General features: G+C 45.5%; 1 protein-coding gene and 1 long non-coding RNA gene across 2 annotated transcripts; one reads left to right on the plus strand and one right to left on the minus strand.

Moving 5' to 3' along the window:
* Positions 1–3,990: 3,990 nt before the first annotated feature.
* Positions 3,991–21,268, minus strand: LOC126964287 (putative BPIFA4P protein). Its single transcript, XM_050807316.1, has 9 exons — positions 21,170–21,268; positions 16,221–16,334; positions 15,070–15,217; positions 12,904–13,008; positions 11,850–11,999; positions 9,284–9,365; positions 8,577–8,640; positions 6,641–6,720; positions 3,991–4,413 (listed from the first exon to the last, which is right to left on the minus strand). Exons 2-8 carry the CDS (start codon positions 16,318–16,320, stop codon positions 6,680–6,682), a joined length of 690 nt encoding a protein of 229 aa, XP_050663273.1. The 5' UTR covers positions 16,321–16,334; positions 21,170–21,268; the 3' UTR covers positions 3,991–4,413; positions 6,641–6,679.
* Positions 18,425–24,561, plus strand: LOC126964358 (uncharacterized). The gene is made up of 3 exons (XR_007729348.1): positions 18,425–18,751; positions 22,371–22,467; positions 23,871–24,561. It is a non-coding gene; the product is annotated as an uncharacterized LOC126964358 (long non-coding RNA).
* Positions 24,562–25,144: the final 583 nt, after the last annotated feature.

Below are 25,144 nucleotides of genomic sequence, written 5' to 3' on the forward strand. Positions count from 1 at the left end.
CCTGGAGGTTGGCGGGGCTGGTGTTTCTCCGTTGGGACCCGTTCCCCATGCTAAGCCTGCCCTGTGGTCTATCTTATGCTGTCCTCACGCTACAAAGGTGAGGAGACAGGGACCCAGAGAAACCCAGCAGCTGCCTAAGCTCCCAGCCAGGAAGGGGCTGAGCTGGCATCCCAGCGGGCTCTCTTGCCTTCCCTAGCACTGCCTCAGATACTGTTTTCCTTAGGCCCTGGAGCTGTGGAACACCACTGAGCCTCACGCATTAGCAGCCTCTTTCAGTATTCCAAATAGCTTTCCTTAAAACAAGCTTCTTTACCTTCTTGGGGGACATTTTGAAAATGCACTGGAAGTTTTGGTTTGTCTTTTAGGAAAAAAAAAATGCACCAAGCTAAAAAATGTTGCACACAGTACCAGGATTGCCATGGACCTCTTAAGGCATTCCCATGGGTTCAATGGTAAAACACTTGCTCTCCTGGGAAACTGGCTTTCAAGGAGTTTGACTTTGAAAAAAATTCGTTTATCCATCCACCCAACCATTATTTACTGTGGGCCAACTATGTGCCTGGCACTGTGCTTGACTCTAGGGAATAACAGTCACCCTGTTCACCAGCAGCTTATCATCTGGCGAGGGAATCAGAACAAGGTGAAATAAACAAGAAACCAAATAACCATAAATTGTATTAAGGGGAAAAAGCTTAGTGTGAGATTGGAAATAGCAAGGAGGCCACATTAGACTGGGGCTAGGGAAGGTCTCAGGTGACATTCGAGCAGAGCCCAGGAGGAGAGGAGGTGATGGAGCCAGACTTGAGTATCAAAATGTGGAAGGGGAGCCAGGCAGAGGGAGCCACGATGGCAAAGGCCCTCAGGTGGGAAAGGGCTCAGCAGGTTGGAGGAAGAAAGGAAGACAGTAGTGGCTGGATCTACGGGGTGAGAAGTCTGTACCCATGTGCCCAGGGAGAGGGCCTGTCTCACATCCCTGGCTGCAGGAAGAAGCTGTCCAGTGGGACAAGGAGGCAGGAACCTCCCCTGGCAGAACTCTGGGCCAAGCAGGCTTATGCACACCTGTGATCTCCAATGGCCAATTGGGGTGTCCACTTCCTCTCCTTGGGGCCCTAAGGAAATTCCAGGTCCCTAGCAAAAGGCAGAGGTCCCCAAACTCCAGGGAACAGCAGAGAAGGCAGAAGCATTAAATGCAGATTCCTGAATCTGATTTAGAAGGGGCTGTCGGAGGTGCTGGGAGCTGCCTTTGGAATGAACACCCTAGAGAGATGATTCAGGGGGTTCAGTCCATACTTTGAGAATTACTCTTCTAAGGAATGGAATTCATTGTTCATCTAGTCATTCGTTTGTTCCATTCTTTATATATATAATATATATGTGTGTGTATATATGTACATATATGTATGTGTGTATATACGTATATACACGTATAACTTTAATCCAAAGACGAATTTCCTTAAAGTGGCAGGGGAGGACAGAGTGGGGACCATTTCTGAATGGCCTATTGGGTTTGACAAAGGAAGAGTTGACCGATTCTGGGTTCTGAGGGTGGCCTGGAGAAGGCAAAGGGAAAACGGAAAAACTGGAATTTCCAGGGGAGCATCACCAAATTTTGGAGGGAGAGATGGGACTTGTAAGAATGCAGATTCTTAGGTCACTTCTGATGCATTGAGTCAGACTCTCTGGAGGGGGAGCCTGGGAATAAGCTTCTGGACAATTCTGAGGCACACAGTGTGTGAAGATCACTTAGCTGAAATAATAACAGTGATACCAGCTAACAGTTATTGAGTGCTGACTGAGCTCCAGGGGCAAGCTAAGTGCTTTACTTGTAATGACTTACTGAATTCTCAACACAACCCTTTGCAGTAGGTACTGTTATTATTGGCCTCCTTTTGCAGAGGCACAGAAATGTTAAGTAAAATCCCCAAATCTACCCAGCTGGGGAGGGGTGGGGCTCGGATGGGAACCAGGTAGCCAGGCCTGCAGGAGGGAGCTCCGAGGAGCTGCTGCTCATTCCCCACCAACTGCTCCATCCCACACCCCATTCTGCTGCTCAACATGATCCTCAGCCCTGCTTTCCCCAGCCACAGGCATTGCAAGGAGAGGCAGGAAGAATAACAAGGGCAGACCTATGTTGAACCCTGACTCTGGAGTCACTTGTGTAAGGACACACAGCTGGTAAATGTGGAGCTAGGATTTGATCTTGGGCCGTCTGGCTCTAATCGGCTCTACCTTGTTCTGGATAAATTCACTTACAGCCCTTGACCTCCCCCCCGCCCCCGGGGTCTGCAAGCCTGTTCTGTCCAGCTGCATTTCCTCTTATATACTACAGAGGCTACTAAGATTCCTGGGACACATATGGCCAATACCAACATTTTCAGTGCGTTGATCCACCAGATGGACCGAAGACTGCAGATCTCACCATAACCATGAACACTCTGGACCACAAGGGGGCAGGAACCAACCTGTCAAGCCCCGAGGCTTACCTAGCAGGAGTGTTCTCAGGAGGAAAGAAGGAAGGCAGGTCATTAAGGATAACCAGCCAGGCAGAGCCTCACCTGCCCTTAAATGTCAGCCAATAAGAAGAGGAAATGGGCATGGGTCCTTCTTTTAAAAATGCACATTCAACCTGTTTGATCATTAATTTTATTCTTCAAGCAACTTGGCTTCTCTTCTGCTTCCTGCTGCCTTTCTCAAAGGGACCAAACTTGCTTTCTGTCTTCTTCCATTTTCCACTTTTGGATCCCAATCCCCCTTTTATTAATTTTCTCCAACATGTGTCACCCAATATTTGCTCATTTTGCTTTAGCTGATCCTAAATTCTCATGGTTGCTGGAGATAGCTACAACACTAAATTTCTTCACCTGGATCCTCTGGGAATTGGGGACCTGTCTTTGGAAGAGGGATTGTGTGACTCTGGGGGTGACATTCTCCATGCTATTGTGCAGTGTGTGGCAGCTCCCAGGAGGGAGCGTTTATCAGGGAGTTGGCTGGTTTCACTGAGCCCCTCCATGTGCCAAGCAGTCAACAGGAAAGATAAAAATCCAGTCCAGTGTTCAGCTCTGAGGTTGAAACAAGCTGAGGAGGCAGCACAAGAAAGCCAGTGTGACCAGAGCAAGTGAGACAAGGGGAAAGTGATGGGGACAGGGTCAGGAACATGCATATGGACACAGTGTGCCCACAGGCCCAGTGAGTACCCAGACTTTCATTCTAAGGCAGATGTGGTTTGAGTTCTGACTCTCTCATTCTTAGAGGTGCAGCTTGCACACATCACTGCACCTCTTCGAGCCTCAGTTTTCTCACCTATTCAAGAGAAAATAACAGTTACTTCCTAGGTTTATCATGAGAACTAAATTAGAATAGTGCTTTGGAGAAGGAAGCCAGATTGTAAAAAAAAAAAAAAAAAAAAAAAAAAAAAAAAAAAAAAAAAAAATGGCCGGTTGCAGTGGCTCACGTCTGTAACACCAGCACTTTAACAGGCTGAGGCAGGTGGATCACTCGAGTCCAGGAGTTAAAGACCAACCTGGCCAACATGGTGAAACCCCATCTCTACTAAAAATATGAAGATTTGCTGGGTATGGTGGCACACACCTGTAGTCTGAGCTACTCAGGAGGCTGAGGCAGGAGAATTTCTTGAACCCAGGAGGCGGAGGTTGCAGTGAGCCGAGATCACACCACTGCACTCCAGCCTGGAAGACAGAACAAAACTCCATCTTAAAAAGAAATAAGCAGGGGATGAACGTTAGGAAGGAGAGGCAGTGAATAGCAGCATTTGTTTTGGGAAGTTTGGTGATACAGGGAAGAAAAATGGAGTTACCAGGGCCAGGATAAGGTTTCTCCCATAAATCACAACTTTGTAGGCTGTTCCTGCCTGAGGGTGCTGGGAAGATGAGACCAACATTCCCACTGCACAGTGAGGAGACTGTGGCCAAGAGGATGGAGCCACCCAAGCTCAAAAAATCAGTTCAGAAAACATACCAGACAAGACAGGAAACCTTTTAAAATTTTTAATTAGCTTTAGGGAAACATCATGCTAGAGTGTTCAGATGTTTATAAGATAATGGATAAATCAACCCACGTATCCTCCCCTGCTTTCCAAACTTTAGTTATCATGGCCAGACCCACCACCGTCTCTGGCTACGTTGCCCCCATCTACATAGCGCTGTGGAAGGTGGACAATTTGCAGTTCAGAGCTGCTAAAAATTTATTGTGGGAAGATTACAGGGAATCAGCACAGAGGTTCTGGTGAGGATTTACAGGGAAATAACCTCCGTACCCGGAGAAGCATGGGATCTTTGGGTCCAGGGTGGGTCATGCAGTTCCAGGCATCAGCTGAATAATCAACACGATCTACGCAGGTGGTGTCCTGAATGTGGAGAACATTCCAGGGAGAAGACTAGGATGCAGAAGCTGATTCTGTGTGAAATAATCCAGGTATTAGTAAATTTCACACCCTTTCTTCCGGTCAGAACTGACAGCCTTTCCCACTTCCTGCTCTCTCCCTCCGCGCTGGTAAGACTGCTGTCCGTGGTGCTGAAGTCTATTCCTGTAGGGACACCCATCCACTGCCTCTCTCTGTATAACGTTTTCTCATTGTTTCCCTGGACTTCCTTTCATCAATTAAGGTGGCTCTTCCTCGTCACCTTGGCCTACTTCACAGCACAATAATACAAAATATCACCAGGTGCCCTAGTTAATCAAAAAACATATTTCTTACTTTTAATATTGGCAACTCAGTCACATGTATAAAACACTTTATAGGCTAAACTAAATATGTCTGTGAGCTGAATATAATATGGGGGGTCACAGATTTGGGACTTCTGTGCTAAGTGACAGCCTAGATATATTGCCAGGAACACTTGAGATGCCCTAGACCTTTCAACGTTTTGCAACTGCCAGCCAATTAACTTAGAGAGAGCTGCACTGTCCAATAGGGTAGCCACTAGTCACGCATGGATATCAGCATTTGAAATGCAGCTAATCCACCCTGAAATATGCTGTAGGTATAAAATACGCAACAGACCAAAGACTTACTGCAAAAATAACATGTAAAATATTTTATTACTTTTATATTGATTCCATGTTAAAATCATAATATTTTGGATATGGTGGGTAAATATAAACCAGTAAGGTTAATATAATCTGTTTCTTTTTCCTTTCAAAGATGGCTTTGCTAGAAAATTCAAAATTACATGTGTGTCTCCTGTTATATTTCCATTGGATAACAATGGTTTAGAGTATGACATAACTAAGCTAATTAACTCAAGGACATAGATTCCATTATGGTGTTGGCCACTTAATTTTTTGTGTCCCCGTCATGGACTGTACCTTATTACAGCTCGATTCATCACATGTGACCTTGTTCTCACAAAGCATGTGTACAGCGCAGCTTATTACATGCTTATCCTTACTCCTCAGAGGAGGATACGTCTATCCCCCATGACTCTTATGGGCAGTCACCCAAAGCTTCTCCCCATTGCCCAGAGCATCAGACCCTTTCCTGCTTCTGTGTACTTGCACATGCTGTATCTTCTGCTTATAATGTCTTTTCCCACCAAAAGAGTCTTTATCATTTTTCAACACCCAGTTTAAATCTTGCCTCTTCTGCAAAGACTCCTGGAAGTCTCCTGGTGAGGCTACTGGGTCTTGTCTACTTCCATAGAACCTCAACTGATCACCTCAGTGCACAAGAAATTGCCTATTTATTTGTTTTATCTCTTGCTAGGCTGGGGGATCTTGAGATCAGGGGCCATGTGTGATTCATTTTTGTAATCCTGGAACTTAGGATAAAACAGGGAATAAGATGAAGTCCCTGACTTCATGAGGTGTACATTCTTTTGGGAGGGGAAGAGAAAAGATACAGATAATATAGTAGGAAGTAAGATAATAATGACTGTTATGAGGAAAAATAAAACAGGGAAGAGAGTGGTGGATGTGCCATTTTTGAGAGACTTGAGATGGTGACACCTGAGCAGAGTGTATTCAGCACAGAATTGTTGCAAATACATACATGATAAATGAATGAATAATGACATCTCCTTTCATAGAAACTTCCTTCCTTTTATCTGCCAGATATCACTCTTGTAAAGATGTCTCCTAAAACTGAGCTCCCTGCACACTCCAGCCCACGTCAACCTCCTTTCTTTACTTCAAAAAGGCAAGTTCCTTCATTCCTGCTTCAGGGACTTTGCACGTGTTCATCCTCTTGCTTGTGATACTTTTCTCCTGGGTCTTGGCACAACTCCTACTGCCTGATCATTCAGGGCTCAGCCGAAATATCTGTTCCCCAAAGAGCCTCTGTCTGACTATATTAATTTGATGCCTCTCTCTGTCCCCACCTCAGTTACTTTTGTCCACATCCTCCTGCTTTGTTTTCTTCTGAATACCCACCATCCTCTGGAATTTAGTTGACTATATATTAATTTCTTTGTTCGCTGTTAGTATTCCCAACTAGAATACAAGCTCCAGGAAATCAGATTCCTTGTCCATCTCCTTCACTGCTGTATTCCTAACATGTAGAATAGTGTCTAGCATATAGTAGAGGCTTAACTACAATTTAATAAATGAATGAGTAACACACTTATAATGACCCTAAAGGCCAAAGGTCATCACTAAGGAATGGAAACATGCTCTGGTTTCTCACCGGATTGGTACACACATAGCTCCTTCACTTTGGGGACATTTAGATGGTGACTTGGTACTTTTCCTGCAGCAGGACCAGATCTAGAATGCAAAACAGATACCTCAGACAGTGGGGGTGGGGGAGGATCAGAGAGACCAGGGAGGTTTCCCCCTTGGAGCAGTACTGGGAGCAGAATGGGGAGGGGGAATGAGCCCAAGGTGTGGAGACGGGTCTGAGGCTGGAAGCTCTGATTTGCTGCTGGCTGTCTTGAATGATTTTGTGGACAGTTCTGGATACTGCATGGATACTGCATGGATAACCATGCAGTATAGTGACTACCATTGTGGGCTCTGTAGCTGGAGGATGTGGGTTCACTCTGGCTCCGACACTTTCTTCCATGGAAATATGGGCAAACATTTTGATCTTCCTTTGTTTCTGTTTCCTTATCTTTAAAATGCAGATAGTGATAATACCTAGTTCATGGAATTGTGTGGACTGATCAAGTTAACATATGTAAAGTCCACAAAGAGTCTGGCACATAGTAAAGCACCTAATATGCATTTAGATTTAATTGTTATTATTTTTTGCTAAGCAATCTTGGATAAATTGCTTAAAGTTCTTGGATCTTGGTTTCCTTATCTATAGATTAGGAACAACCACTTCCTTCCAAGCTAATCACTTAAGAGCTCCTACATTGGAATGAGACAGTGCAGAAAGGTGCCATTACTGCAGCTGGAGTCTCATTTCATCTGGTCATCTCTCTGAAGCAATGGCCCAATAACAAAGTGAAGGTGTTGGTTGAGCTGTCCCATTCATTTGCATGGGCCTGGGGTCACAAGCTTTGTGAATTTTTAGGCTCATCCAGATTAGTTGCCTCAAGCTTCCTACCTCATAAGTAGTGAGTTCTGGCCGGGCGTGGTGGCTCACACCTGTAATCCCAGCACTTTGGGAGGCCAAGGTAGGTGGATCACTTGAGGTCAGGAGTTAAAGACCAGCCTAGCCAATACGGTGAAACTCCGTCTCTACTAAAGATACAAAAATTAGCCGGGTGTGGTGATGCATGCCTGTAATCCCAGCTACTTGGGAGGCCAAGGCAGGAGAATTACTTGAACTCTGGAGGCAGAGGTTGCAGTGAGCTGAGATTGCACCACTGCACTCCAGCCTGGGGAACAGAGCAAAACTCCATTTCAAAAAGCAAAAAAAAAAAAAAAAAAAAGGTAGTGAGTTCCCAGTCAATGAAGGTATATAAGCAGAGGTCAGAAAATTGCTTGCTGGGAGAGCCACTAGAGAGAATTTTAGAAACTCCGGCATCTAGCACTTGGCAGGACTAGTGAATATTCAGTGAATGAAGGCATATACCTTTCAATTCAGCTTTTTTTTTTTTTTTTTTTTTTTTTTTTTTTTTGGTGGGGGAAGTTTGAAGTCCTGATGGGGGCCTGAGCTGCTCAGATTCAATCTTGCATTTTTTGCTTTGAATTCTAGCAGATATGAAAACTTTGGATGCTTGAGGTAGAGACATCTGAAAGGAGGCAGTCTTTGTCTCGGCTGAAACCAGACCAATTTCCTGCCCATCAATCAACATCATACAATTTTAGAGGAGAATAAAGGGAGAATTGGGCAGATTTTCTCCCCTGGAGAAGCCTGCATTCATATCTTAGCTGCTCTAGGCTGAGGGCAAGAATAGAATCGAAACAAGCATGTCCTTAGCTAAAGGTGCACATTCAATTGCTAGTGCAGGCACAGTGCTTCATGTTGGCACACTGGGTCCCCTAAGTAAATGTCAGCTGAGTTTATTAAGGTTGTGATTATTAGGGACCATTCTACTTCAGCAGGAAAGAGATTTTTGGTCTAGGAGAAGTGCCAGGGTGAGGTAAGGGGAAATGAGATACAAAGGGTGACAGAGGAGTCTGAACTTTCTTCTGGAGTGTTCCTGTCCCTTCCCACCTCCAGCACTTACTAATCAATTCTTTAACCACATGCTGCTCCAGGTTGTAGAGCCATTTATTAATCACAGGACACACCTGAAAGACAAGGAAATAGGCAAAGGTCAGGAGGAGGGCTCGTTAATAAAGCCTAAATAAGAGTGAGCAAGGCAAGTTCTCCTAAGCCAACCCATTCTGGGGACAACCAAGTAGATGGGTTTTGGGGACAGGCTACCCTAGGGTCACAAGCCAGCTCAGGCTGCCCTAGGGTCACAAGCCAGCTCAGCCACTTGGCAGCTGTATGACTTGAGTAAGTCATTGGCCCTGCCTGGGACTGTTTCTTAAATCTGGAAAATGAAGATGATATTGTTACCTGGAGTATGAGATTGTTTGGAGGATGAGATAAGAAAATTCGGATACTTAGCATAGTGTTTGAGTGCTTAGTGAATGTTAATTTTGTGATTACTTATCCCCATTTTATGGATAAGGAAACTGAGTTTTGGAGAGAATTATCAACTCACTTCTGGTCACACGGATGCTGATTTTGACCTGAAGAATTAAAGAATGTCTGTAAAACACTTCACCAGTGTCCGATTGCAGAATGGGAGCTTAATAGACACCACTCCATCTCTCCCTAGCTCTCCTTCCTGGAAGATTTCCTCCCACTTCGTTAAGAAGATCCAATCCCTCGTTATCTGAGTCTCAGCTCAAAAACGGAAGTAATCTGGGTTTGCATACTTACCTTTTGTCCCAGATCATGGGCTACTATGTTTTTCAGGTTTCTCTCTATGTTTGCCACAACAAATTTTGCTGCTGGGGCGAGTCTAAATCAAGAGGCAGAAAATACGCAGAACAGATTAACTTCTCTCGGATTCCTTTCTCCACATCACTTCTTTGATCAATGACCGTGAACTTCTTCAAGTCTACTCTTTGTTTCCACGGCATTGAATCACCCAGCCATGTCCTACTGCTCCAGTCCACACTCTAGGGCTCCTCAAAATTAATCTTCCAAGTTTAAGTCACCTTGCCCTTATCATTGTTACCCAACGTTATCTTCTCTGTGACTATTTTGCATCTCCCACTGGAGATGCCTTCTTCAAATTCTTGTTAGGCCCAGCCAACTGGTTTCCTTCAGAAAGCTCTTCCTGATCATCCTGGCTAATTCTGAGTTCCCTCTTTCCTTCTCACTTTCTCAATTCTCTGATTACCTGATGCTACAGCGGAACTTATCTCTTCTGCCGGAGGGCCAGTGCTTTCATGGAAGGAACAGTATAGCATCGTTCTTTAATTGGGAGACAGGAGAAAGAAGCAGGAAATAGCATAAAGGTGTCCTTGTGTTCTGTGTTCCTGACTCAGTCCCTAATCCTTAACATGTGAAGATAAATCTGTCCTATTCTCAGGCAAAGGGTTTATGTCTTTATTTTTTAAAGAGTGTGCATAGAAATCAGCTATGATCTACTGCTTCCAACCTTAGGTCTCAGATTCCTCACAAAGGAGGGCCATGTTTTCTTTAGCATATCACGGGAGAGAGAGGTATTTGCAGAGTTTTCAGAAGGGGAGATGGGCTGTGAATCTGGCCTGGTTCTCATTTGTGTCTGAGCATGTCAGGAGGACAGGACCAGGTGTGCAAGGGTGCAGAAAGCATTCCACACCCAGAGCTTTCCTGAAACAGCGAGCAACTGAGATGAATCAAAATAGAGAATTCGTGAAAGAAGAAAACAAGATAGAAAATGGACTGGTGATGACCACTGGATTCAGCTAAATGTGGATATCAGCCTTAATTTAAACAAACACACACACAAACAAACAAACTTTAAAAAGGGCTAGATGTGGTGGCTCATGCCTGTAATCCCAGCACTTTGAGAGGCTGAGGCAGGTAGATCACTTGGGTGCCGGAGTTTGAGACCAGCCTGGGAGACATGGTGAAACTCTGTCTCTACAAAAAACACAAAAATTAGCCAGGCATGTTGGCCTGCGCCTGTAATCTCAGCTACTCAGGAGGCCTAGATGGGAGGATCGCCTGAGCTGGGGAGGCGGAGCTTGCAGTGAGCCAAGATTGTACCACCATTGCACTTAAGCCTGGGCAACTGAGACCCCATTTCAAAAAAATATTTAAAAAGAAGACTTTTGAAAAAGGATTATAAATTTAGAAGTAAACACTAAAACTCTACTTAATAAAAGAGCAAAATCTCTGAAGACAGTTTCTCTGAAGAGGAAATATCAGAGACTAAGAAATGATGAAATCTTTTTCTACTGGTAGTCAAAGTAATGAAAATAATAGCATTTGTGGGATTTTCCTCCTAGTGAAAAGAAGATCTTGTCTTAACGTAGCTCAGAATAATCATATTCAGCACTTTTCCCAGCACCAAGCAGGCTGAAATAAATGAGTAAGAATGAGAGCCATCTATAGCAGATGCTTGGGGAAGGTATGTATGTATAAAAGAATAAGTGTTGTGAAAAAGAGAATAATTGGGATTTATTGTATTTGGGACAAAACTGCCCAGTATCAGCTAGAGACATGCCACTTGGTTCAGTTCCATTGGTAAGGTATTTGGTGAGTGGTTTGGCAGTGCTGAAAACTTAGAAGTTGTAGAACTGTGTATACTTTTGGAATAATCTTAAAAATCTACAATAAGAAAACAATTCTATTTTTGGAACATTTTCCTATATCAAAATGTTCTGGGTTATTTATGATAGCAAAATGTTTATCTTTTAAATTAATTTAATGTTTTCGAGACAGGGTCTTGCTTGTTGCCCCAGCTGGAGTGCAGTGGCATGCTTATGACTCGCTGCCACCTGAACCTCCTGGGCTCAAGTGATCCTCCCACCTCAGCCTCCCTAGTAGCTGGGACTATAGGCGCCTGCCACCACATGTGGCTAATTTTTATATTTTTTGTATAGACAGGGTTTTGCTGTGTTGCCCAGGCTGGTCTTGAACTCCTGGGCTCAAGCTGTCTACCTGCCTTGGCCTCCCAAAATGCTGAGATTACAGGCATGAGCCACCTCACTAGGCCCAAAAAGTTTAGAAATAACCTATCAAAAAATGGCCAAGCAATCCTTTTTTTTTTTTTTTTTTTTTGCTCAGTCCTATTTGGTAAGTCTCTTTTCATGTTGATAGAATTATTACTTTTGTAAAAAACAAAATTTTAAAGGCACAGAAAGTCCTATTTATTATACCCACATCACCATACACACAAAAGCCTAATTTTGTAGGGTATTGTTTTTCTAGTGACATCTTTCAGGTGAAACCTCACTGGGAACATCATCATAACCAGCTGGACACAGAGAAAGACAGATGGAGAACTCACTGGGCTCCAGTTTGGATCCAGATAGCCTCAGGCAAGAGTCTGCAGTTCCCAAAGGCAAGTTCATATCTGCCACCTACATTCTTCTCCAAACGAATCTGGACTTTTATATCTGACTGCATATTAGCTGTGAAGGGCTTCAAGGTCAGGAGCCTGTGGGAGGGAAGAGGTAAGGCAGGTGGGAGAGAAGCTCAGAGCTCACTACATCCCCATTTGTTTCTAGAACGACGTTCCCCATGTTGCCACAGAATCTTCAAAACCACCCTGTTAAGGTCATTTTCTCATTTTTCAAAAGAGGCCATTCAGTCCTGGAGAATGGGAATGGCTTTCTCCAAGTCATGCATCCAGCCAGTAGCTAAGTCAGAGGGTTCTGCACTCAGGGAATCTAATACTTGCTACCTCTGGCTCTGGGGACAGTTAGGAAGGAAAATATTGATTCTAAGTATGGCATCTTATCAAAACTAGAAAACTGCATCTGACCTTGGAAAGTCCTTTTCTAGAGGTCTCAGAATCCATCGCCTTGATGACCAGGCTTGAAATGGCAATGAATGAAGTAGACCGGCAGTTAGTTTCACAGGGAGAGGTAAAGGCTGTGGTGAACTGGAGAATGCCTGGCCTCTGCAGATGCACCATGCAAACCAGACAAAATTTATCAGTGGGCCAGATGCATCTCCTGGGGTGATCTCCAGGCAATAGTGTCACAGAATTGGGGTCCAGAGGTGATTCGATGTTCTTGTCTTCAGTTACATTCAATCAGAACTAAGCAGACTCATGAAGTTCAAATAAATGAAGGTGGGGGCTGTCTGGAAGAGGTAGGGGGAGGAAATCTGCTCAACCCTTCTGCTTTCTCAAGAGGGGCCCCAAGCTTGGAGCACTCAAGTATTCTGCAGGCTTCTCATTCTACACATGGGGTGACTCAGGCCCAGAGAGGGTGGATGTTTTGCTCTAACCACACAGTGAGTCTGTTGCTGAGTCCTTTGGTTAGCGCTCCTGCCCACAACCCCCAACTCCTGTGCAAAAGCCGATGGAACCTGCGAGACTCATAGCTGTGACTTACTGCACAATCAACTCAGATATGAATGGTACTCGTACAGTGGCCTCCTTTCTTTGAGGGGTGCTCTCGATGGAGACTTGGAGGAGTTGAGGATTTTTCACCTGTATCCTGGGTGAAGAAACAGCACAACACAGGGAGGCTGTGGCTCCTGCTGCAGGTGGACCTCACTTTGTGCAATGGCAGGTCCCTTGCAGAGAAGAAGCTGAATATAGGCAAAGATGGTTACTCATTCATTAACCAGGTAGTTTATTGCAAAGCTACTATGTGTTATAAGCACTGGAAATATATCTCCGAGCAAAAAGAAGCTCTTATCTTAATGCATCTCAGAATAATCATGTTCAGCACTTTGCCCAGCACCAAGCAGGCTGGAATCAATGAGTGAATAAGACCGAAAGCCATATACAGCAGATGCTTGGAGCAGGTATGTATGTATAGGAGAATAAATCCAGTAAATAAATACATACAGAAAGTGATAGGCATGGTGAAAAAAAAAGGCCCTACAGGATCAGGACAATGGAAGGTAATATTGGGAAGAGTGGAATTTCAGACAGGGTAGTCAGGGAAGGTTTATCAAAGGAGTTGACGTTTGGGCAGAGTCACGAATGAAGTGAGAATGAGTCACACAGATAGTCAAGAGAAGAAAAGGACAGGCTTAAGACAGAGCAAGGCTGGGTGCATGGCTCATGCCTGTAATCCCAGCACTTTGAGAGGCCAAGGCAGGAGATCAATTAAGTCTGAGAAGTCAAGGTTGCAGTGAGCCATGATTGTGCCACTGCACTCCAGCCTGTGTGATGGAGCAATACCTTGTCTCGAAAACAAAACAAAGGAAAACAAAAAATCAAACAACCAAACAAAAAATTAGCTGGGCATGGTGACATGTGTCTGTGGTCCCAGCTACTTGGGAGGCTGAGGCAGGAGGGTGGCTTGGGCCCAGGAGGTTGAGGCTGCAGTGAGCTGTGGTCACACCACTTACTGAACTCCAGCCTGGGAGACAGAGCGAGACCCTATCTCAAAACAATAATAATAGTAGAAATAATAAAGAAGGCAGAGCAAGTGCAAAAGCCCTGAGGCTGAAATGTGGCTTGTGTGTTTGAGGAACAGCAACGGGCTTTGTGTGGCTAGCAGGCAGAGAGTGAGGCGAGACTAGTAGAAGAGGTGAGCGAGGTAGCCAGGGCCAGATTGCGTGGAGCCTTGAGGGCCAGTGGTAAGAACTTTGGACTTGGTTCTGAGGGTGAAGATAAGACATTGGAGGGTTTGGACAAGGGAGTTACAGGGTTGGCTCCGCTTCTTAGGAAGATTTTTCTGGATACTGGCAGAACAGAATGGAGGAGATGAGGGCTGGTGGGTAGAAGCAGGAGAATCTGCGGCTGTAAGTTAAGCGGGGAGATAATGGTGGCTCAGACCACCAGAGGTGGGAAAAAAAAGTGGTGAGATGCCTGGGTGTGATTTGAAGGCAGAAGTGACAGGGAGGATTTGGCAACAGGCTGGAAGCAGGTACAAGGGAGACAGAGGAGCCAGGGAGGACATCACGATTTTTGGCCAGAGCAACTGGATGGATGGAGTTGTCATTAGGTAAGATGGATTGGGCAGGGAGAGGCACAGGTTGGGGCAGGGATGAAGGTGGGAGTCAGCAGTTGAGTTTTGGACATGTTGAGTTTAAGAAGACAAGGAACCCAGGTCTTCTATACTCTGGTGGCCAATCTAACCCTAAAGCCCAGCATCATCTAGTATTAGGATTATCACATTCTTGCTGTTTTTTATTACCTGTGATTGGATGCTTACTGAGGAGAGGAAGATGTGCAAACATTTTACACATATTATTTCACTTAATGTTCACAACAATCCCATGGGGGTAGATGCTATTATTCCCCATTGAACAGGGCAGATGTTGAGGCTCAGAGAAAGGGGCAGATTGGTGATGCTGTCACAGCTGGTGAGCAGCCATCCTTTTCCCAGACAAGGGGACTGAATCCCTGTGTCTTTAGCCCCTCCCTTAGCCTCCTGCAGTGGGAGTTTCTCCCAACCTGAGGATCTCAGGCCATCAGAGTTGGAAAGGCTCTTTGCAAGGGAAGGGCCTCTGTGAGGTCAGGAAATGTGGGGAGAGCTCTAACTATCCAACAAACCAGGACAGCCTGGACTGGGGGTGGTTGGTGATCAGGGACCACTCACCTAACAGTGTCAATCTCATTGGTGAGTGGAGGCCCCAAGATGTCCAGGAGGCCTGATACAACGTCAAAGGCACTACTCAATGATTTCTGGAGGCTGATTGTCTGCAGGCTGGGAAGAAAGTCTGCCCTGAGGAGTCCTTGAGTCAAATCTGTAAAGAATGTCCCACCCCCAAACCCATGTAGACATTTAGATGCCAAAGATCCCCAGATACAACCTCGATCTCCGAGCATGTCCCCTATGTAACTCTGATTTGTCGATCAGCTATTTCTGGCTCGCTGGGCTCTGGGCCAAGTTCCAGACATAATCATCCAGCAAATATTCACAGGGGCCTACTATGCACCTGGGCCATGCATCCAGTCTGTTCACCACCCTGGGCACCACCCTGATGGAGCTGGCATTCTTACGGGGCTGAGGAGAGACAGATGAAAAAGTGGAGGATAAAGGGACAGGCAGGATTCAGGTGCAAACAAGTGCTGTGAAGGGGTTGGTTTCAAAGTATTTAGCGACGAGCTCAACAGGGGCACTGGCCATAGCTCTGGACCAAGGTCCTGGGGTCCCCATGCTGTGCCAGGTGTTAACTGCATAGTTGTTTAGTTCATGGGGAAGCTAGAGTTCTGGGGGTGAAGCTGGGATGTTTGGGGCAATGGGGGGCACCTGGAGAGTCTGTAAGCAGGAAGTATTTCCCAAATGGTATACCCCAAAATTTCAATGTTTTAACCATGATGACCGTGCCACTGAATAGCAGTCCATCCTATGACGAAAAAATAAAAGGCAGGGTGAGGGATTCATTTATGCAGGAGGTCAAGGAAGGGCTTTCTGCAAATGTGGCATTTGAACAGAGACCTGAAGGAAGGGAGGCAGCCATGTTGACAGGTAGGGGAAGAATGTTCCAGGCAGAGGGAACAGCAGGTACAAAGGCTGGGACAGGGACCAGTCCATGTAGAGCTGGTTCCTTTGATGGTGGGTCTTGATAGATAAAGCACAGCAAGGAGACAGGAAAGAGGGGGCTCTTGGAAAATGAGGATTAAACGATGTTGCAGTCAGGACAGCGAACAATTAATAGTGTTAATTGTGTCCCAGGCACTTTGCTAATGAGAACTTCACTGGCATTGGCTCAGGGTTCTGCATGACCCAGAGCAGGACAGTCTCACCATTAAGGAGCTGGGAAGAAACTCCAGCCAGGACCTCCTGTGCAGAGGATGAGGCAAGCAGCCCACAGAGGAGAATGAAGAGGCCGGAGACATTCAGCATCCTGGGTTAGGTCCCTGTGGAGGATCAGGGAAAAGAGGTCATTTGCAAGGATACTTTCTGAGAGGGTCTTCCCAGAGCTTAGGTCTGAAGTGGCCACAGAACTCATGTGGACCCATTCACCTATGTCCATTTTACAGATGGGTTGACTGAGGCTCAGAGAGGGACCTGCTTTTCCTCAGAGTTTAGAGCAAGAAACAGAGGGTCCAAGAGATGAAGTCACTTGCCCAAGGCCACACAACCTGTATTTATGCCCAAAAGCTGGACATATGGTTTTTCCCGCAGGGACACTGCCTTCCCCAGCAGGGCTGCTCACGGCTGCTGCAAGAGGCTGCTTAACGTTAGAGTTATGACAATGGTCTCTGAAATCCCCCACCTGTTAGCAGCTGTGGGATTGTGGGATTTAGTGCAAGTTGCTTCACCACATGATGTTATGCAGGACACACTATCCTCATTTTACAGTGAAATGGTGGTGGTGATATGCCCTGGCTTCAGACAGACATACCCGGGATGGAATCCCAGCTCTACCACTTACTTGCTGGATACCTGAGGCTTTCCTCACCTGGAAAATGCAGAGGATACAAACGCATACCTTCCTCTTGTCCTTGTTGTAAGCACTTAGCACAGCACCTTGCGCATTGTAAGTGCTTCACAAATGGTCACCACTGTGCCGATGCATCATTATGATCATGATTTTCACTTGACATTTTCAAGGGCTTACCTCCCTGAGCTGGTGGGAGAGAGTAGGCTCCGCAGCACGGACAAGAAGGGCCCAGGCTGAGGGACTAGGGCTGGAGTATGTGGACACTACAGGCCCATCTACTGTGCCCGTTTGAACGGCACACTGCCTGGTCTGGGAGTGCCCCTTGGGACCTTGACACACGCTCCACCCCTCCCGGAAAGGAGGTGCATGCAGGTGTTCGTGTGGTTTCCTGGGACTTCAACCAAATGTCAGTGCAAATGGCCCCACTGGGACCTGAGACTAACAGGTAGAGGCTGGTAGGGGCCGGTTCTCTCCTTAGACACTTGACGGATTCCAAGGAGACTCTCAGCCCAGTCCCTGGTCACTTTTCTCATGTAAATTCATAGCCCATTTGGTTTAGCATTTTATTTTATTTTATTTTATTCATTTATTTTGAGACAGAGTCTCACTCTATTGCCCAGGCTGGAGTGCAGTGTGGTGTGATCTCTGCTCACTGCAACCTCCACCTCTTGGGATCAAGCAATTCTCTTCCTCAGCTTCCCAAGTAGCTGGGATCACAGGCACCCACCACCACGCCCAGCTAATTTTTTCGTATTTTTAGTAGAGATGGGGTTTCACCATGTTGGCCAGGCTGGTTTTGAACACCTGACCTCAGATGATCCATCCAACCTGGCCTCCCAAAGTGCTAGGATTACAGGTGTGAACCACCTCATGGTTTAACATTTTAATTTGGGAGATCTGTTTTTAGGCAAGTAGAGAAATTAGAAAATAAAGATATGTACAAAGACAGAAAAAGTAGATAAAAATAAGTTCACAGAGATAACTTCTGTTGTGTCTTTTTTTGGAAGTTTTTCTTTCCATAGGTGTGCATTCATGTAACACGATGAGAAACAAGGATTGGCCTGTCATGCTTCTACAGAAGCATTTATTCAAGTAGCAGCACATCAGGACTGTCTACCTCCTCGTCTGCAGAATTTTCTAAGGTATGTATTGACCTATGTTTGTGGAATGTCTCCTCTTTTGGGCAATTTTCATGTTTTTACCCCAGATGGCACCGGCAGGAACATCCTTAGGGGTTTTCTGCGTTTCTCTGCCACATTATAACCCGTGAAGCATTTTCTAGGAATAACCAACCCTGAAGTTCTTTGTGTGTGTGTGTGTGTGTGTGTGTGTGTGTGTGCGTGCGCGCGCGCATGTGTGGTGTTTTGTTTTGTTTTTGAGATGGAGTTTCGCTCTGTCACCAAGGCTGGAGTGCAGTGGCGCAATCTCAGCTCACTGCAACCTCTGTGCAAGCCACCACAGCCGGCTAATTTTTTTTTTTTTTTTTTAATTTTAGTAGAGACAGGGTTTCACCATGTTGCCCAGACTGGTCGTGAACTCCTGAGCTCAGGTAATCTGCCCCCGTCAGCCTCCCAAAGTACTGGGATTACAGGCGTGAGCCACCACGCCTGGCCTGTTTTTATAAGTATGGAAGCATTCTCTGTGTTCATCCTTCTCACCCTATCCGTGAACCGCAATGAGGGTTCACAGTCCTTGTGAAATCTATGCTCAAGTTCCATCTGCAGAGTTCTGGTTTTGATCACGACAGAGTATCTTGCATCAGACTAACCCTCCCAACTAACGTCAACTATAAGAGATGGAAATCTATAAAAACAAAGGAGGACATCCATGAGCAACTACACGGGCACAATTTGAAATGCTGTGATTCTTGAGAAAGAGACATCATTCAAGGTGGGCTCCATATTCACCCCAGCTTTTGCTTGAGGTCGTTTTCCAACGTATCAACTAGAGTCCAAGCAAAAAGAGCTAGTCTTACAGGGATGAGGAGACAAAAATTGGAATTGGAATTTGGGGCCACCAAAGTGGCTGGGACTTGAGGGGCAAAATCCCAAAGAGGAAGGTCCCCAGGGAAGGAGCCTTGAAATCTCAGCTTTTAAGCTGCGCCCTTGCAGGGTGGGACTCTCAGGCTTGAGGCAGAAAACAGCAGCTGAAAGTTAAAAAGTGAACAGAGACATCAGCACCTCCGCTGTGTGATGCTGGGGAAGGGAGCACTGGTTGGAGGTGGGCCCCTTTGATGGGAGGGACCTTGGTACACATCTTAAGCTCTCAGTGAAGACACAAAAGACTATGCTCTAGGAGAAAGGGCCACACCCTAGAAATAGTCTCCCTCTAAAAGTAAGAACAAGACCAAAATAGTTCTACATAATAAAACACAAAGCTAAGCCTAGGCAGGGTCATGATCCATTTCTGCTCTACCTTTCTGCCATCTTCGTTTCTGGAAAAAAGATAATGTCATTCACCATCGTGTTCAGCATCCAGTAAAAATTTACAAGGCATGCATGCTTAAAAAATGACCAAGGGACTAAAGGCCAAGAAATTAAAATATACAACATAATAAATCCACAGGCAAGTCAAATATTCCAATATTGAGCAGACAACAGGGCAAGAAACCAACAGAGGATGAGGAGGCCCGCGACCTTCAGCGTCTTGGGGCGGTACCCGTGGGATACCAGCTAAGTAGAGTCAGCTTCAGGGTCACTCTGAGAAGTTCTCTATGGAGCTAAAGGAGATTGGGGGGAGCAAAAGAGTCATTTGGACTCATTCCTACCCACCCAACACCCATTTTTTTTTTTTTGAGATGGAGTCTTGCTCTGTCACCCAGGCTGGAGTCAGTGGCATGATCTCAGCTCACTGCAACGGCCGCCTCCCAGGTTCAAGCGATTCTCCTGCCTCAGTCTCCCGAGTAGCTGAGACTGCAGGCATGCGCCATCATGCCTGGCTAATTTTTGTATTTTTAGAAGAGACAGGTTTCACCATATTGGCCAGCCTGATCTCGAACTCCTGACCTCGTGATCCTCCCACCTCAGCCTCCCAAAGTTCTGGGATTACAGGCATGAGCCACTGCACCCAGCCCAATACCTATTTTACAGATGGGACACAGAGGCTCGGGTCAGGGTTAAGTTTTCTTAAGGCCAGCTGTAGTTAGTGGCTAGCACCTGGCTCTCCCGCCTGTACGTTTTTTATACTTTAATCTGCATCTCACTCAAAAAGGCTACTAGGAGAATTCAGCAAGCGTTTTGAAAATTGTTTAGCCTAGTGCCACTAAATAGAAGTTAATTTTGAATTTGCAAATTAAAGTTCCTCTTATCCCTCCCTGGTTCTGACAGTAAGTACCCTTGGAAGACTCACAGACTGTCTGAAGGAGGGGAGGGTGGCTGGGAAGCATCTTTCCTGCTGGGTGCTGGAGGAGTGCCCCGATTCCTTACAACATCCCAAATCCTATGAGACAGTTATTGACATGCTTCCTTTACAGAGCAGGAAATGGAAGCTTGGAGAGCTGAGGGCACATGCCCATTCTTCCCTCTTTATTTATAGAATCCTTTTATTTTTTTAATTTTTATTTATTTATTTATTTATTTTTTTGAGACAGAGTCTCGCTCTGTCGCCCAGGCTGGAGTGCAGTGGCGCAATCTCGGCTCACTGCAAGCTCCGCCTCCCGGGTTCACGCCATTCTCCTGCCTCAGCCTCCTGAGTAGCTGGGACTACAGGCGCCCACCACCGCGCCCGGCTAATTTTTTGTATTTTTAGTAGAAACGGGGTTTCACCGTGGTCTCGATCTCCTGACCTTGTGATCCGCCCGCCTCGGCCTCCCAAAGTGCTGGGATTACAGGCATGAGCCACCGCGCCCGGCATGAATCCTTTTATTTTTGAGGGAAGAAATGTGCTTAACAAAGAAATTATCTTTCCCAACCTTCTTTGCAACCAGGGATGGTCCATGAGATATAAATGGAAATTGTAGGTCAGGGCTTCTTAAAACGTTCTCTAGAGTGACTGATCCAGCTGCAAAGCGCATGCTTTTGTTTTCCTCTCCTGCCTTTTCCTGATTACATGTAAGACTTGATGACTGGAGCCCAGCAGTTATCTTACTAGAAGGAAGATGAAAGCTACATGCTAGGGGTAGCCAAGGAAGGAGATGGCAGGCTCCGCCAGCCCAACTCTGGGCTTCTCATCATGACGGAAGCCACAATTTTTCATATTCTGTGCTAGAACCGAACACAATTTGTAACCGGTAACATGTATCAAAAGCTTTAGTCTGGTTCAGCATCTGATGAAAAGGCAGGTTGAAGAGTGCCATTGCCTTGTGCTTACCTGGATTTCTCTGGTGTGCTGTCGAGACACTCTGGCCTCTGTAGGTTGATTCTCGATGACTCTGTAGGGGAGCAGACTGTATAAATGGCAAGTGATCCCATTGCTGGGGGAGACGTGGCACTGGGTGATGGACAGCTAGGAAGCTGATGGAAAGCCCTTGATTTTACCACGTCTATCCAATACCTCCAAAGCAAACATGCCTGCCTGGAAGGCCCGGGAAAATGTCAACAACATATTTGAATCTGTAAATCACGAATGCCATCAAATGGAGAGGTGCAGAGAGTATGGAGAGCACCGAGAGGGGCTGCAAGCGGGAAGACAGTGTGCAGGAGTCACATTCACATCCCTGCCCCGCTCTGAGCTGCTTTTCTCATCTGTACAATAAGCAAGATGGGTCTGGTGACTCTGAGGAAGGAAGCCGCTCGGTCTTCTGTGAGTGGGGAGGCAGAGGATGTCCTAGCTTCAGTTTACTGGTCTGTGGTCCCAGACCCTTGAGCTCCAGCATGGCGCTGCCCATTCTTGCTGTTTGATGCTGGACAGCTCCCAAGCCCTTTCCGGGTCTCCGTCTCTCCATCTATAAAAATAATAGCTCACATTGACAGTCAGTTTTCACAAATGTATCCTTATCATGCAAGAACTAATTAACCTGATTTTACAGATAAGGAAACTAAGACTTAAGAGAAGACAAATCTTGCCCAAGGTCCTAGAGCTAGTGTATAATAGAATCAGGATTTGAATCTAGTTCTACCTTCTATGAAAGCTTGTAACCTTCACACTACATCACAATTTCCTCCTTTTAGAGCAGAGCTGTGACTTCCTTGTGGGGTAGGGGTAACTGTTCTCTATCTTACTGAAGAGGTTTGTTCCTTGAAGACTTGAGAACAGATGTGCTCAACCATTTGAAAGGTTGGGACCCCACTAAAGCCTTAATTGCAAAGATGTCTTAAAGCACGTGCATGGTTTGAATGCATGTGTCCCTCCAAAATTCATATGTTGGAACTTAAACCCCAAAGCAGTGGTATTAAGAGGTGGGGCCTGTTGGGAATCAATTAAGTCATAAGGGTTCTGTACTCATGAATAGAACAGTGTCCTTATAAAGGTGGCCTCAGATAGCTGCCTAGCCCCTCCACTTCTCTTTTGCCATGTGAGGACATAACATTTGTCCTTTTGCCCTTTCGTCCTTTCTCTCTTGTGATTGCAGTGAGAAGGTGTCATCTTGGAAGCAGATAGAAAGCCTTTACCAGACACCAAGTCTGCTGGCACTTTGATCTTGGACTTCCAGCCTCCAGAACTGAGACGTAAATTTCTATTATTTATAAATTATTCAGTCTAAGATATTTTGTTATTGCAGCAGGAACAGGTTGTACTTTTTTGATGGTGGGAACAGGTCTTGCCCTCTTCCCCTCTCAGTCCCTCCAGTCCCTGCAACAAGTGTAGCAGGAACACATTCCTTGCATGCTGAGGTTGGAGAGGCACTGCTTAGGTCATCTCTGAATTGCTCAGCACAGGCTTGGCTCAGCTAGGTACTCAACAACCTTCCTATTTTTTTTGAAAATGCATTTTTTTCTTGCATGCACTAACACAGAAGTAAGTCACATCTAACGAATAAACTTCTGTCAAATTTTGGCATCCCTTTTCAGTTTTTTTCTCAGTTCCACTTTTTTGCATCATTGTGATTCCAGCTAAGCAAATTCTTAGATCTTTATTTCCACCCAGCTGGAAACTACAGTTATTTTTCCATTTTTAAAAAATGCCCAGAAAACAAGTCTGTTGAGTTGGTGTAACAATTGACTCCCCTAATTTGAGAACTTTGGCTTTTCCAGTGTGATGAAATTTATTCTACTCCCATTCGCAGAGCAAATATTTACAGTAAAGGTTTCCATCTGCTGGCAAAGATGTAGTGAAATAGGTACACGCTATCATCATAGTGTAAACAGAAAGATCCAGTTTGGTAAATATTTCATGATGTGTTCCTGGGGTCACAAAATGTTCCAAGGCATAGAGTTAACAGTTTGGATGCTGAAATGTTATCCTGTATGAATCAAGCAAACATTGGAAAGATCCATATGAATGGGCAGCATTGATTTAACTGAATAAAGGCTTCAAAAGAGCCTGCACTAGAGTTGAGTGCTTTACTCTCTGGATAACTTCATGTCCACTTAGGTTGTGCCTTCATTATTCCCACATATCCCCTTATGGTAGATGTCCCTCTCCCTCTCAAAGCATCCTCCTCTTCCCCAAAGCCTCCTTCATGGGACATCACCACCTCCAGGAAGCCCTCACCACATCCCCACTTTTAAGTTCTGGGCTTGGTGAGAAAGAAGCCAGAGCTGGCCCCAGGGAGGCTCACAGAGGGGACACTCCCCCACTCCACATTGGCCACATCAGTCATCAGTGGGTCCTGGTGATCTTGGCCCTACTCCCTCCACAGCCTGGCACCATGCAGCTAGGAGCCATGCGTTTGGTCCATAGTCCATCAATTTTGTCCTCCATTATCTGTCTCTGGTTAACAGAAAATAATGCAGATCTCCCATACCCCCTAATCCTGGTTTGCTAGAGTTTTCCTGCTTACTCACCCACTCAGCTGCCCCAGAGGTGGTGTCTGTGTACAGTCAAGAAGAGGCTCATTCATTTATTCACTCATTCATTCATTCATTCATTCATTCATTCATCATGGGTTATTTGCTTGCACCTTTGCTAGGCACTGGAGCTGTTGAGGAGTGAAGCACCTGCCCTCAGGCAGATGGGCAGAGGGGTGAACGAGAAGAGTGGAAGCCACGCTATTAAGAACTGATGATGTTTGAGTGTTCTCTCTGCATTGGACGCTGGTGACAAGGTAGCTTGGTTAGACCTGCATGTCGAGAAATACAGTGTCTCATTTTTGGAAACATTAAGGAGCAGTCCTGCTCAGCTGGGTGGTGACTCCTGAGCAGTGGAGGATTTAACCAGCAGGTGAGGGAGAAGGAAAGGTGTCTGAGGTGGTTGGGACAGCATGGACTAAGGCTTGGCACTGACCCGAGTTAGTTCCTGCCCAAAAGAAGCCCTGACTTTTGAGCACCTCCTTGTGTATTTTCTGTGGGATTGGATTGCCACAAATTATAGTCAGTAAGGAAAATTCGCATCCTTCATCTTTTGCTAGCGGGAAAAGCTATGGAGGAGATGAACTTCCGATTAAATGCCATTTTGCCTCTGACCAGCCATGTGGCCTCAGGCAAGTCACTTCACCTCTCTGACCCTGAGTTGCCACACCTAACCAAAGACTCATTCACTGGATCACTCAGTAAAAATCCGAATTCAATGAGATAAATGTGTATGAGGTCCACTACAGGATTTCTTCCCCACCTCGTCACTTCCGCAGGTTTTAAAATTTAATACATTGTAATCAAATAGTAGCAGCAGTAAATAAACACTTTGAAAAACAAGCAAGTATCCCCTTGTATCTGGAAGAATATTAAGTCAAAGTATTCTACATGATAGAAAGGAGACAACTGCCAATGTCCATGGTTAGACAATTCAAGGACATCTTGGAAATTTCTTTTTGTTCTTTTTATTTTTTATTTTTTTCTTCTTTCTTTCTTTCTTTCTTTCTTTCTTTCTTTCTTTCTTTCTTTCTTTCTTTCTTTCTTTCTTTCTTTCTTTCTTTCTTTCTTTCTTTCCTTCCTTCCTTCCTTCCTTCCTTCCTTCCTTCCTTCCTTCCTTCCTTCCTTTCCTTCTTCTTTCTTTCTTTCTTTCTTTCTTTCTTTCTTTCTTTCTTTCTTTCTTTCTTTCTTTCTTTCTTTCTTTCTTTCTTTCTTTCTTTTCTTAGGCACAGTCTCACTCTGTCACCCAGGTTATAGGGCAGGGGCACGATCTCAGCTCACTGCAACCTCTGCCTCCTGGGTTCAAGCAATCCTCCTGCCTCAGCCTCCCAAGTAGCTGGGATTACAGACATGTGCCACTATGCCCGGCTAGTTTTTGTATTTTCAGTAGAGACAG

This window comes from Macaca thibetana, chromosome 10 (assembly GCF_024542745.1).
Source record: "Macaca thibetana thibetana isolate TM-01 chromosome 10, ASM2454274v1, whole genome shotgun sequence".
Taxonomy (NCBI): Eukaryota; Metazoa; Chordata; class Mammalia; order Primates; family Cercopithecidae; genus Macaca; species Macaca thibetana.